The 14142-nt window shown below is 35.8% G+C and overlaps 1 protein-coding gene across 6 annotated transcripts in view; it reads right to left on the bottom strand.

Annotated features, from left to right (window-relative positions):
* Positions 1-14142, bottom strand: part of LUZP2 (leucine zipper protein 2) — a 423019-nt gene that overhangs the window by 34289 nt on the left and 374588 nt on the right. For all 6 annotated transcript variants that reach the window (XM_072969688.1, XM_072969689.1, XM_015252087.3 and 3 more), the window contains one exon: positions 6390-6557. In XM_072969688.1, the coding sequence (XP_072825789.1) occupies positions 6390-6557 (168 nt within the window). The remainder of the gene's footprint in view (positions 1-6389; positions 6558-14142) is intronic.

Below are 14142 nucleotides of genomic sequence, written 5' to 3'. Positions count from 1 at the left end.
CATACTTTAATGCTAAAAATAACTGTAGTTGTACTTATTTGAATAAATGTATTGTATTCTCACAACTGAACAACAAGATAGTTTTTGTTTTAAAGTAATATCCTACCAAAATAACCTTTAAATCTTCTCAAAGTGTTATCCTTGTTTCCAGATACTTGTAGTACTTATTTCATACATTTATTGAATGATTCTAAGTATCAGACACTACTACATATGCTAAATGCTGTATGTTGATTTTCTTATTTAATCTTCACACCAAGTCTGTGAGGTTGCCGGTGCTTACTGTCATCATTTTAAACATTAAGATTAGTCTCAAAGAAGCTGAGTAGTTGATCAAGATTTCAAAATTAGGAAGTTGTAGAAAAAATATTTTTACTTAATCTGATGAGTGAATCTTATCCCCCTCTTTAAAAAATTTTTTTTCCTTGCATTTATGTCCTTTAGACATGATTTCTTGGTTGTAAAAGAAAAACACAGCCTAATTACATATGCAGAAGTCCTCCTGGGACCTAAAGAGTCTTGGTGGGAACACTCGGGACAGACACACCAGCCTTTTCTATTTTTATAGGACTCTGATTTGATGTGGTGACTGGTGAGTCTCGGACTAGGAAAGAGACAATTGTGATGGGGAGGGGACAACAACCCAGCTGTCTCCCTGAGGCACAAAACCTTGGCTCTTATCCTGGCAGAGGGACCAAGGCTGGGAGGAGCAGAGACCCTGCCTGCTAAGCTCTGGTTCCTCTGCATCCTGTCTTGCAGAGAAATCAGTCCTGCAAGAAGAGGAGAGAGGAAGGGAGGAACCTGGGATCTGGCTTTGTCCAGCATTTTTCTCATTTATTTGAATCCTCTCAGAAATGCTAAGCACTAAGAAAAACCACACTCATGTAGAATGAATCCTAGCTCTTAAATCCCTGTCATGCAGCTGTGAGCACCAAAAGCATTACTGTATTAATCATTCATATTTTTCACCTTAAAGTGTAAACCTCTGAGTAACGTTTCCTGTTCTTCCTCCTACGTTTATATAATTTCTAAGTTATATAAAGCCACACTTAATATTTTATAATAAAATGAATATAATTAAATGAAACATTGCAATAGCTATTTACAAATTACTAGTTTTCCAGAATGTGCCATTCATTGAACAAGATTTTCTGATAATTATTTTGCCTTTTCTGGGCACTTACTATGCACCAGCTCTACCACACAAACAGTAGAAGATAGAAATAAGTTAGTATCGAGTACACATTATTTGTATATTACCTATGATGCCCAGTAGGCTTGTCTTAAAGGCTTAACAGACACGCGCGGGCACACACACGCAAACACGCCCTAATCAGGAGCATGCTATTCACTAACTCTGGGTTAAGAGGACTCCAATTTGTAGTGCTTGCCAATTTCTATGGTATAAGTACTGCCAATTTCAATCTACCAAGGTAATAGCACTGAACCTGAAGTTGGAAAGAGGCATCAGTAGCACACCATTAGATCTTATTTCCACTATAGATCCAAAAGACAGACCTTCAAGACCAGGGATAATAGCATAATATAGCAGTTTTGATTATTTACCACACTTGCTTTTAGTATGATTTACTTAATTGTAAATGTATGCAATTAACATTTAATAATGACTATGTTTAAAAGCTGACTAGTACAAATTTTATGAAAATTTAACAGTCAGCTTTTATAGGCAGGTATGAGTGGTCTCCAGCAGACCACTGGAGTATCCACCATTCTAAATATATACAATGAGACATGCATTTTTTTTTTTTTTGGTACTGGTAAAATGGGCATGGGAAAATCATGGCTCTCAGCTCAAATGTATAATGAAGAGTACCTCACAAAAGATAAGGGGAAGAGGTGCTCTTTTACCCCCTAATAAACATCCCATCTATTAGGCTATACAGAAAACTATACTCAAGTTATTTCTCTTGCCTGGTGTCCTTTGTGACCCTCGTATCATTTCATTTTACTTTGTCTCATCAGGTAATTTAATCTATTTCCAACATGTAGTTGCTCTCCACGGTGATGATGCCAAATCCTTTATCTTCACTCAGATGTCTTCCCTCAGTTTCAGATTCAAATGTATAGACACCTGTTGGATATGGACACTTGACTGTATGAAAGACATCTAACATGGAAGAGTTCTAACACTGAGCATGTTGAAAAACAAACCAATTTGGTTTCTTCCTTAAAAGCTCTTCTTGTCTTTTGTATCACAGATAGATAGTAAATGTAAGCACTGTGTGTTATTCTTGACTTTCTTTCTTCATGTAGCCCAGTTAATTGCTAGGTCTTTGCAGTTCTATGTCTCAATTATATCTGGAACCTCATTTCCATTTATCCACCATAGATCAGGTCATTATTATCTGCCTGGATCAGTGAAATAGACTGTCACTGGTTTGTTTCTACCCTTGTTGAGTCATTTTATGCAAAATGAAAATCAGATCTCCTAGCTTATATCTTTGCTGTTTACCTTCCTGTTGGAACAATATTTTCTACATAATAAAATACATAATCTTATAACAAAAACATCATCTCACGTGTATTTGGTTCCAAATATCTCCTTAGTCTTTATCTTCAAATCAAAGCTATTTGGAAAATGGAATTCTAAATACAAAAGAAAAAAAAAGTCCCTATCTACTACACACCCCTTGCATATTTTTCTTGTTTTCTCTTAATAGAAAATTAGGCTGAAATTTCTAAGAGGTCAAGGTTGTGTCAGTTCTAATTTGCATCTCTTGCTGAACATAGTCTTGACATACAGATGGAAAAAATTTAGTTAAATACTAGGCATTTAATAAGCACTCAATAATATATATTTTCTAACTTATAAGGAAAATGTCCAACAAGAAGTGAGGCACTGATATGGACTGAATGCGTGTGTCCTCCAAAATTCATATGTTGAAGTCCTAACCGCCAATGTAATGATATCAGAAGATGGGATCTTCTGGAGGCAATTAGATTTAGAAGGTTGGGACCCTCATGGTGGGATTAGTGCTTTTATAAAGAAGACAAAGAAAGACAGACACCGACCCCTTTCTCCATGAAAACACACCTAGAGAAGACCATATGAGCACACAGCTGGAAGGCAGCTATTTACAGTCCAGAAAGAGGGCCCTCAAGAACTGAAACAGGCAGCACCTTGATCTTGGGCTTCAAAGCCCCCAGAACTGTGAGAAATGAATGTCTGTGGTTTAAGTCACCTCATTCATCCACATCTGGGTAGAACAAGCCAAGCTGACTATAACAGAAATACAGCAAGTGTCATTTCAAATGCATTCTCTAGAAACATTGCTCTGGATACTTAATAATGTAGAGCAAATCAATGAGCTAAGCGTAGCCACTCCCTTAAGGAAAAAGGAGTAACGCGGTCATCACTGTACTCAGGCTAGGACCAAGAGCCACGAGGAGTAAACTCTGTGCTATCAGAACACTGAGAAGAAAAACAAGTAACTAACTGGGAGGACAGGAAAAAATTCACTCGAATCAGAGGGAAGCAGGCATGACATCTACAGAGACTGCAACGAAAGAAAGGAGGCTGAAAAACCTGACTGAGATTCCTCAGCAGAAACTTAGGCCGTAGGAGTAAAAGAATGTAGCAGGCATGCTCCAGAATTTTTTTAAAAAAGGAAGGGTTATCAGTACGTAAATTAGTTTTTAAGTTGTCGCCAGTGAATTCTTATAATATCAAATTCTCCATCTAATGAAATCTGTGATTTTTACTAACTCCACAGTGAATACATGTGTGTGCATGTTTGTATATACATATATATATGTATTCATGTATACACATATACAAAGACATGCATGATGCAATAAAAAATTATCAGTATCACCCAATCTTCTGGAAGAAAAAAATAAAAATAACATTTTGGGGGCTGTTTTGCCTTTTTCTAGATGTGGGTTGAAAAATTGCTTACTTGGAAGTATGTCACAGATTTTAGGAAAAAAACCATTCACATACCCTTCAAAGAGCTGAAGATTAAAAAAATAGGAGATAAGAATAGTCATATATCACTTATCATGGAAAATAAGAAAAATTATGGTTTGTAACACTCATGTCACGACAATGCTTTGAGATATGCACCAAGGAAACTGAGGCACAGAGAGTTAAGTGACGCGAAAGTCTCACAGCTCCCAGTCTGGCACATCATATTACAGTGGCTATAATTAGCCAACTCTGAAGACTTAGCAGTTAAATATTCTCATTTAAAAGTTACTTTATTTGTATTCAGAGAAAAATTATTCCATGACTGAACAGTTTGCCTCTCCTACACACACATACTCCGTATCACATTATATTTTTCAGGATTTTTAAAATATTATCTGTAAGGTGCCTGCATAGAGATTCAAGCCCCAAATACACACAAAATACAATTTCCACTGCTGTTGAAAAGATAAAGAATATGGGCAAAATTTAAATGCCAAACAAGCTTTTAATGCTAATCTGTAAAATAGAATGCTCTATAGTACACAGACATAGATTTACTGAACTTTATCTTAAATAATTGGATTCTTCTGCTTTGAAAAATGAGCAATCTTCAAACCATGCACATCTAAATGCTATGTTTTTCTGTGATAAATCAAGAGAGATAATAAATATTTATTATTTACTTCAATGACAGGACTTATATTTATATATTAATGGTAAATCAGTTAAAGTAACAATCAGTAAGTCCCTCTATACATTCAGGGTCATAAAGAGCCCAGTTTTAATAATGGGCTTAAATAAATGTATTCTGAGTTAGAGACAAGTGTTAACGTGCGTATAAAATTACAAACCTGCTTTGCCCAGAGTCACTGGACTTACTAACGCTGAACTTTTGTTCCTCACTTAGACTAACATGAAGTAGAGGCAGCGTGTGGCTTCCTGGTAGGTGGGAGAGACTGTGTGGGTAGCTGTGCATTTAACCAATGGCCAGGTTCAATAAATTTACCCAGGATTTTTCCTAAATATAAAAAATACGTTTTTATGCAACTTTACTCCCTGAGTCTGGTTACTTTAAAAAATATAGTAGACATAGAGTTTGCATAAGAGGGACAGAAAAATATAAAGGAGAAAAATATTAGCCTAAAATTGTTGAGATCCTTCAGTGCATAATAAGAACAAAGAGAATAATATAAAGTGGAAACACATTTTAAAATAACTTTTACGAGAAACTTGAGATTATACAGATTTATCTGCGTTGTCCAGAAATCTGTGCCTAGTTACAGATCAGATCATTAGATTTATTTTGCTTTACTCAATTTTGACTCTATTCTTAAACTAGCATTTGCCTAATCTAAAATTTGTCCACAACCTCTTTCATCCCAATATAAGGAATCCCAGAAATAAGCAGTAAGAAAGCCCCAGATATTTGTAACAGCAGTTCTCAGGGGTTTTTTGCCCACCCCACCTTTACCCTATCAAAGATTTGCTTTAGAAGTTGGACTTGTATCTATAACACTTCCTTTAACTTTTGTTGTTGTGGGAAGGTAATTAGGTTTGTTTACTTTTTTTGTTTTAATGGAGGTAGTGGGGATTGAACCCAGGACCTCATGCGTGCTAGGCACGCACCCTACCACTTGAGCTATACCCTCCCCACTGTGACACTTACCTTGAAAGCAGGTGAACCTAGGACAAGTGCTAAGAGAGCCTGTACTTTCAGACATACTGTCTCAAATTAAACTCCTTTCTTTAATAACTATTTCTGATTATTGATATTTACTTAAATGTAGAACCTGCAAATTGAAGGTTCTTTTTTTTTGGGGGGGTGGGTTGAGGGAAGGTTCTGATGACTGAAACGCCCCTTTGTCCTGTCTAGATTAGGGTGGTGGTAGGGATTTGGAGGAAGGTTTGCTTGTCAGTTGGTCTCAAAATCCCCTAGGGAGCTCTTAAAATTAATGATGACTGGAGCCCAACCAGAAAGGATTTGTTTTCACAGGTGTGAGGTGAGTCCCAAGTATCAAGATTTTTTTTTTTTTTTACAAGCATCTCAAGTGATTCCAATGTGCAGGCAGTGTCGACAATTATGGACTTAATTTCAAAAAATGTATCCATTTTTGTAAGGATTATGGTTACACCCTGGGAGAAAGTATTTTCCATATTAAACCTCTGGTGTATATACTGGAATGTAATACAAGATATTTCTTTTAACTAATTATAAAATAAAGATAACGATGATGATCCTGCCTAAGAAACAGCTGGGCCTCTACTAAAGAAAACTTGTTTTCCACCATTCTTCAAGTGACTATGGAGACTTGACAAACTGGGCTTCTCTCTCCCATTGACTTCCTGATTTTTCAGTGAATGTGATATCTTACTTGGCACTTTGATGATCTTACAAGAATGAACTACAAAGAGAGTACCTTACTTGATTTTAATTTTTCAAAGCACAAATAAAGTGTACCGTGTTTTCTGGCCTTCCATCTGCAATCCTAGTGTCAACTGGCCTGGGTGGAAGTGACGTCAGAGTTGGGTTTGGCTTGAAGAGATTCAAACGGGGAGGAGGCTGATTATGGAAAACAGCTGACAGGCAGAGCTGCACGGTCTCTTTCATTGCTTTCAGCTGTGACTCCTAAAATGAAACAGAGAGATGACAATTTCTACATCCGGTTCCCACTGTCATTTACCTGCTTAGATTCCCCCTTCCCCCTAGGCTGCACTCACTCCCCACACAGACACTTATTAGTTTCCAAATGTAATTTCCTAAGACAAATTCCATTATGACATGCCATTTAATGTACACCCAGTCTATTTTGGGGGGGAGCTAAAACAGTTCATGATGTATTTTTGAACACTGAAATTCAGAGACATGACTTACATTTTTCCCTCGACTTGACATGATTTCAATAATGATAGTTTGCTGGCAGGGAAATATACTCTAAGGTCACTGTAAAGTAGAAAATGTCCTTCTCAGAAACCTGCCATCTTTCTACTGGCATCATCTCCTTAATTAAAAATCACTCCTATTGCCATACAGGCCCCTGTGTTTCTCAGATTAGCCTGTCCCTCCACTCTGTTTCCGATAAAATTCTTATTTCCTCTGGGTCTTGTTAAGTCGTTAACACATAGAGTTAATCCGATGTGATTGTAAGTGATAATATTAACGTTCTGTTCTATTAGCATAGGATATTACAATATTCTAAGCACCTTCACGTGCAAGAAATATAACTTTATGCTTTCAAACATCTGTTCTTATTATTACTGTTTTACTATGAAGAAAAGAAAGCTTAAGGTCTTCAGACTGTCTTTTCTTTAGGTTTACATCACAAAGCAAGCTGAACTATTGTAGACAACTATCTCTAACTCCCATTTCACTCCCGGCTCCCAGTGCTAAAATATTTTTAATTGCTGATAAGGTTTAAAAAAATGATATAAAGTTGAGTACGAATGACAGAGACATCCCCAGGTGACAAAATGAAGAGAGACATACAACTTTGGGGAAATTTCATGGCAACTTGAGTAATTTGGGGTGTGGATATAGGGCCTAATAAAATAATGACACATAAATATCCACCTCAAGGTATGAAATGTGGCTTCTGGGGCGAGAGGGATGCAGAATGATTGGCTGCTGGGGCCATATCCCCGGACCAGCTGGCACATGTGGAGTTTACCCTTTCAGTGAACCCATGGGTCAATCAAGCAGCAGTCTGTTGTCTGCCTGTCAAAGTAGTACACTCCCAACGAAATTACCACCTTTTATGTACTACGTCAGGGATATACCCACATACAGCATCCTCTCCTATTTCCTGGCTCCTATAAAGCCCTTGCGATCAATTTCTTGAGGGTAATGACTATGACTTAGAGCCTTCTCAGTGCCTTCCTCTGTGTTTTCTCCTCCTATGTGGGTATAAGATTTATCTTCAAGATGACAATGTCTGCTGTTGGAATAGCAGTTTAAGAGATCTCTCTCTTCAGTCATGTCAAGAAATTTTTTAAAAATGACAGCAGTAAGAGTGGCAACTGGAAGTATATAAGAATAGGACAGACACATGTTTTCTTCTCATTAATCTTGCCCTGTCAAGTTGTCTAAGATAAAATAAAAACCTGGTAAGAACTACAATGGAGAAGCTTTGTTAAGTGGACAGGCAGGGGCTAACGGTGAATGTCGACTTGTTACTCAAAACGGTCCCTCTTGTTTCCTTGCCTGAGTCCCTAGATTCTGGCCTTTTCCCCACCTCATTACTTTCTGTGATCCTGTTTGTTTCATTCACGCAATCTATCATACACTTTAATTTATATGTATATACACGTGTATAAGTTGCCTATTTTGTTCAGAACTGTGTATCCAGCACTCAACACAAACCCTGACACAAGAATAGAGACGTGACAAAAAAGGTTTTTGAATAAATGAATTAAAAACTTAGGTGAAAATGTTGTTTCTGTTTTGTCAGGGAAGAAAACTGACAAAGTACATCAATAAAAAGAAATGGAGTTAACAGCTCAGATTTCTCTTGCTAGTGATTCTTTGTTACAATCTTGGATGCTTTCCCTTCACCCACTTTCACTCACTACAGAATAAAAGATCATGGCGTTGGGTGCTGTGTCAGACGTGAACTAGTCCATGTAACGCTGAACAATTTAAGTATGTTTAATGTTTCTCGTATTACAGTTAGATCATGGAAATAGAGCTAATGTGTCAAGGTCATGCAGGCCTTGGCCAGGACTCAAAGCTACTGTGGCTTTGAAATGTAGATTCTCAATGCTCAGATAATGCAGAAAGTAACGAAGGTTATTTTATTCACTGTACTCATATCATGGCTCCTTTTAACAGAGTTTATATCTCAAACTTGGATCTATAACAGGCATAAAGTATATCTTGTAGTAATATACAAATTCCTGAGTAATGGTTGAACTCAGATGTTAAAAATAAATAACAAACAGCATCAAGTTAATCGTTTCAAACATCAATTTTAAGTAAACACTGTTTAGGCAAGACCAGTTTTCCAATGGAACAGTCAATGGGGATATGCAGACATGCTACAGTTTCAATTATCTGAACTTGGATGCAATCATCTTATCTGCTCCCACAGGCCTCCTGACACTGCCAGGGTCACCTCGGTTAACAGAATCAATGTCTCATAGAGGTACCCACCAACTCCTCACCTTTCATAACCACTGTGGTAAGCCATCATCACTTTCATGGTTCAACCTACTCTTAATCTCTTAGTGTCTGATTTCACTTTTCTACTTTTAGATCACGAGCCTGTGCCTTCACCTCCTATACGAGATTCTGGTTCCACTCCTTCAGTATATTATAGATTTTTCCTGCCAGAGACCACAGATTTTTGTGAGCAATGCTGCCGTAATTTGGTTAGCTTTCTACTAAAAATAAAACCCTAACACCTTTCTAGTTAGTCCTAACTTAACAGAGACTGTTCCTGGTACTATTCAGGTTTGGCTTGGCCCATTCCATGAGCAGGATCCGAACTATAGTTTTATACCACAGCGTTACTACATTTTCATTTGTACTGCTAGCTGGAGTCTGTTTTGAAATTGCAGGTAAGGGCCACTGTTCACTTTGAAGTTCACTGCAACAACATGTCACCTAGTGAAATATAATGTAAGCCATATAAAGTATACTTTGCCTGAGATCTTACAACCTACTCCCTCCTAAGATCAGTCTTAATTTTTTCCTTGTTCTCCTGCCCTCATCAAAGCACCTCTCCCACCTCCTTTGCCAGGGTAGTAAAATGTAGAATATTTAAGAATATCCTGCTTGTCACAATGTCCTTTATTTATACCCCATCAAACATTCCAAGTTCATTCTTATCTTAGAGCCTTTACACTTGCTATTTGCAGAACCCTCTTTCCAAATATCTATATAGGAAACTTCCACTTAACATTTATGTTTCAGCTCACATATTGGCTTCTTGAAGCACAGTCCCTGATTGCCCTTTCAAGGAACACACTTTCCTTAAAGTCTCTGTCACATTTCTTAAATTATGTCTCATGTAGCCCTCGTCATTGATGCAAATTATCTCATTGCTTATGTGTTTGTTGTTTTATCTATTTCTATTACAATTAATTTCTTCGAGGGCTAGTATCTTTTTTGCAGCATCAACAGTTTCTAACTCAATAAATAGTTGTAAAAGGAACAAATAAAGCAAACCGTCCAGAGAATATAGACTGGTGTCATTTTACATGAGAAAATAATAAAGCATTTCTCATTTTACCTTATATACTACATAATGTGAAAAAGTACTGTTTCTGACATTTAAATAATAATGTTGTGCTATAGAGTATGTAAAGCATGTATGAAATTATTGCTTGCATATATGATATTAAGATGGTGGGAGATTCAGAAGGCAATTTTTCGTGTGGCTGTATGTGAGTACTTATCTCAGAAAAAAAATACATTTTGGGGAAGAAAAAGTAAGATATATCTTTCAAAGACAACAGTGCCCCTAATTCCTCATCTCCTTAGAAATACAAATTCACAAGGTCTTATTCATGTCTGTCTTCACTTATTTACATGAAGATGTGAAGTTTTCAGGGAGATGTGAATACAACATCGGCCGTTAGCTTTGGAAAGATCGCAAAGGGCTGGGAATCCAAGAGCTTCCCCCTTACCTTTATTTCTGCCATGAAATTGGCTCTGTGCATCCTGTAAGTTCATTCAACATTTCTGGCTCTTTCTGCTCTAGGTGATCTCTATGTCCCTTGCGTGCAGGGTGAATAGCATGTTTGTTAATTTATGGGGTTAGATCTTTGTCTGTCGATTCAATCAATAGCTGTTTATTACGCTCCTGCTATGTGCCAGACACCCTGTAGCAAAAAGAGTTCTCATTCTTTTACTACTTTGTCCTGGGAGTCTGTGTACATCACTTAACTTGTGTCATTGGTAATATGATACAATGATGCACACTTTCCTGGGCGGCGTTTTGTGAGAGTCAGAGGCAACAGAAACTTTTCTTTTCATAAGAGAATATGAGAGAGATTTGCAAACCACAAACTTGGTTTTACATTCTAGTAGCTGTGGCTAACTATAATTCATAAGATATTGCCGAATACATAATTGATGGCTTGGAAAACCAAGGTGGATTCTCAGGTCCTGAGATTATTATTATTTACATTGGGGCAGTAAACTGAGACTTTGTACATGAGAAATATGAAATGAGAACCAACTTAGAGTGTGAAGATGTTGTTTTCATAATATTTATGGAGTATTTAAAGCTATCTGAAGCCGATATATAACAGTCTTTGGACCTAGACACCTGAAGAGAATAAAAGAGTCATATAAAGATGATGCAGAGAGATGAAGAGCAATTTCATTAAACTGCAGTTTTTACCCATTTTGAAGTGAGCGAGCATTCCTAGCTGACTTTATGACTGGAATTTATGAGCCTCAAACATATCTTACATGAGATTTGTTGAAATCAACTTCCAGTAATATGCAATGCGTTTATAGTTCACTGTAACAAAAGGAGTGACAAGATCCTGAAGGTTAAGGAAGAAAATTATCACAGAGGAGAGGTCTCTCTATGATCTTATCACTAATAATAATTACTGAGTTTTTCCCATGTGCTAAGAATTCGACTCAGTACTTTACTTTTTTTGATGCATATAATTCCTCATCACCTTATAAAGTTAATTTTATTATTATCCCACTTTACAGTGAAACAGAAAGAGTTTGAGGGATTTGTACATGGTCATTCAGTGAAAGAGTTATGATTTGAACACAGACAGGCTGACTCTGGAGACCTTTTTTTTTAAAACGCTATAACATCCAGACTGGCATGGTGTGGGATAGGCACATAGGGGCGGTGGTAGAAGTGGGAAAGAGGAAGGCATAGAATGGAAAAAATGAAGGAGGGAAAACTCTCCATTATCTCCAAGTTCTGTGACTCAGGACAAATTACAACATGCCCATGAAATATTATGGGATTACACAGGTTTTTATAACCCACATGGACTTAAAATATACATATTCACTCTTTGTGCTTCTCTGAACTCATGGCTCCACATACAATTCTTTCCTAATTTTTGGTGTCCAACAAAATGGTGAGAGATTTGGAACCCGAGACTGTATCATAAGCGTTTTCTGCTTCTCTTCACACCTAGCACATCACGGTCGTACAAAAAGCGTTTCAAACCTTCACTGGCTAAACGGATTATTTGAAGTCAAATCAGGGGAAAAGACTTAATGTAAGGAAGAAAATTCCAACAGTCATAGTAGCGCAAAATTCAGAGGATCTTGGGAATTCAACAACTTGAAACATATTTCAGAGATTGTGGCAGGGATGGCAGAAAAAGGGGGGAAAAAGAAGGTGACCTAGTTGAATTTTAGGATTATATGTACTTTGGGTTTTCTGATTCTACCAAGTATATAAAAAGTCATTTCTTTTTAAAAATGTAATATTATACAGTTTGAGTTGGGTATGGTCAGAGATTAGCATAAATTGGTATAAACTTCTTTCATATATTAAAAAAGAACTCATAAAGCTGGAATCTTGATGAGATGAAGGCAGCTGCATCCACGAATTTGATATGTATCTTTCTACTTTATTTGTATAATATTATCAAAACAAAATGTCGTTTGTGTATTGGAACAATTGTGAAATACTGTACATATTTTTTCACTCAACAGTGTATGTTATAAATGCATCAATATTTATAGAGATACCTTTATATTTATTAATATTAAATTTTGATTACTATTTGAAAATATAAGTACGGAAAATATATGGATTATACATATTAATTCTAACAGTAAGCATTTAAATGATTTCCATTTATGATTAATACAAACATTGCTAGTGTTTGTCCTGATACATGTTTTCAAGTACATATGGATAAGTGAAAATTTTAAGGTACACACATTTAAAAACTGATTTTAATAATTACATTCCCATTACTAGTGTATCAGAATTTCATCTCACCAGACTTTTAAATTTTTATCAATTTGATAATGTTGAGATGATATCGCATTGTTTTTATTCACATTTCCATTTTTCTGCCAGGGCTAAGTACCTTTTATTTTAATAAGCTGTACTGAAATATAGCAGATAATGAAAAAGCACAGGAAACTTAAGTGTAGTTTTAAATATTTACATACATTTAAAATAAATATGGTATGCACATTGATTAGGATTGTGATATTTTTCTCTTTGATGATCTAGATGAGACTCTCTTCTTATCACTAAAAATTCAAGCTTACTTTTAGTGATGTTCATATTGATACACTAGCTTTCTTTACATTTCTGTGTGCACAGTTTACCTCGCTGTCCCTATTCTTTTACTTACAGATCTCCTTTTTATTTATATTTATAGGTATCTTTTGTATGAATCTTAGACATTTTGTTTAATGTGGTCTTACAATTTTAGTCTTGTACTCGGAATATTTTATCCATTTATTTATCCAAATATTTTAACCATTTAAAATTTACAATTACTGACTACTTAAGTTGATATCTACCATTTCACTATTCATGTTCTATTTTAGCTCATCTTTTTTTAAATCCACCAATTTGACTATAAAGTGGTTGTCTTTTTATTTAACCTGATTATGGATTATTTATATTTTTAAATCTGTGCTTCATATCTTTCAAAGCTTTGGAAGATTTTTAGCCATTATCTCTACAAATATTGCTTCTGCTTGTCATTTCTTCTCGAGCAAGAATTATACGTATTTTTAGAAACTTTGAAACTGTCTCATATATTTCTTATTCTCTTTCTATTTAAGTCCCACTTATTTGTACTTTCTACACACTAGTATGGGTATTTCATATCAATTTTCCTCTCATTTCACTAGTCTTCAGTTCTACTATGTCCAATCATTCAATCTGCTATTAAACACATCAGTTAAATTCTTGATTACGTGAATTATGTCAGTCTAGTTTCAGAATATCTACTTGACTTTTTTTACAGATTTCAAGTCTAATGAAAATTTTTATTCTTTAATCAGTTTTGGTTTTATTTTAATGTAATATATATGCATGCTTTTAGAAATATATAAATATGTATAATAGATGTTAAATTCTTGAGTACTGATTTTCTCACTCCAATATCTGAATCAGTTGCTCCAGGTATATTTTTCTTCTATATATATTGATCAGATTGCATTCTCTCTTCACATGTCTAGAAATATTTTTATTACACACCAAATACTGTGTATAAATTAATGAAAAATTCTCAATATGATCTCTTCCACGAGAGAG

Source organism: Vicugna pacos, chromosome 10, assembly GCF_048564905.1.
Source record: "Vicugna pacos chromosome 10, VicPac4, whole genome shotgun sequence".
NCBI classification, from domain to species: Eukaryota; Metazoa; Chordata; class Mammalia; order Artiodactyla; family Camelidae; genus Vicugna; species Vicugna pacos.
Note: the sequence above shows the minus strand (reverse complement) of the source record. Positions and strands in the feature narration are given on the sequence as shown.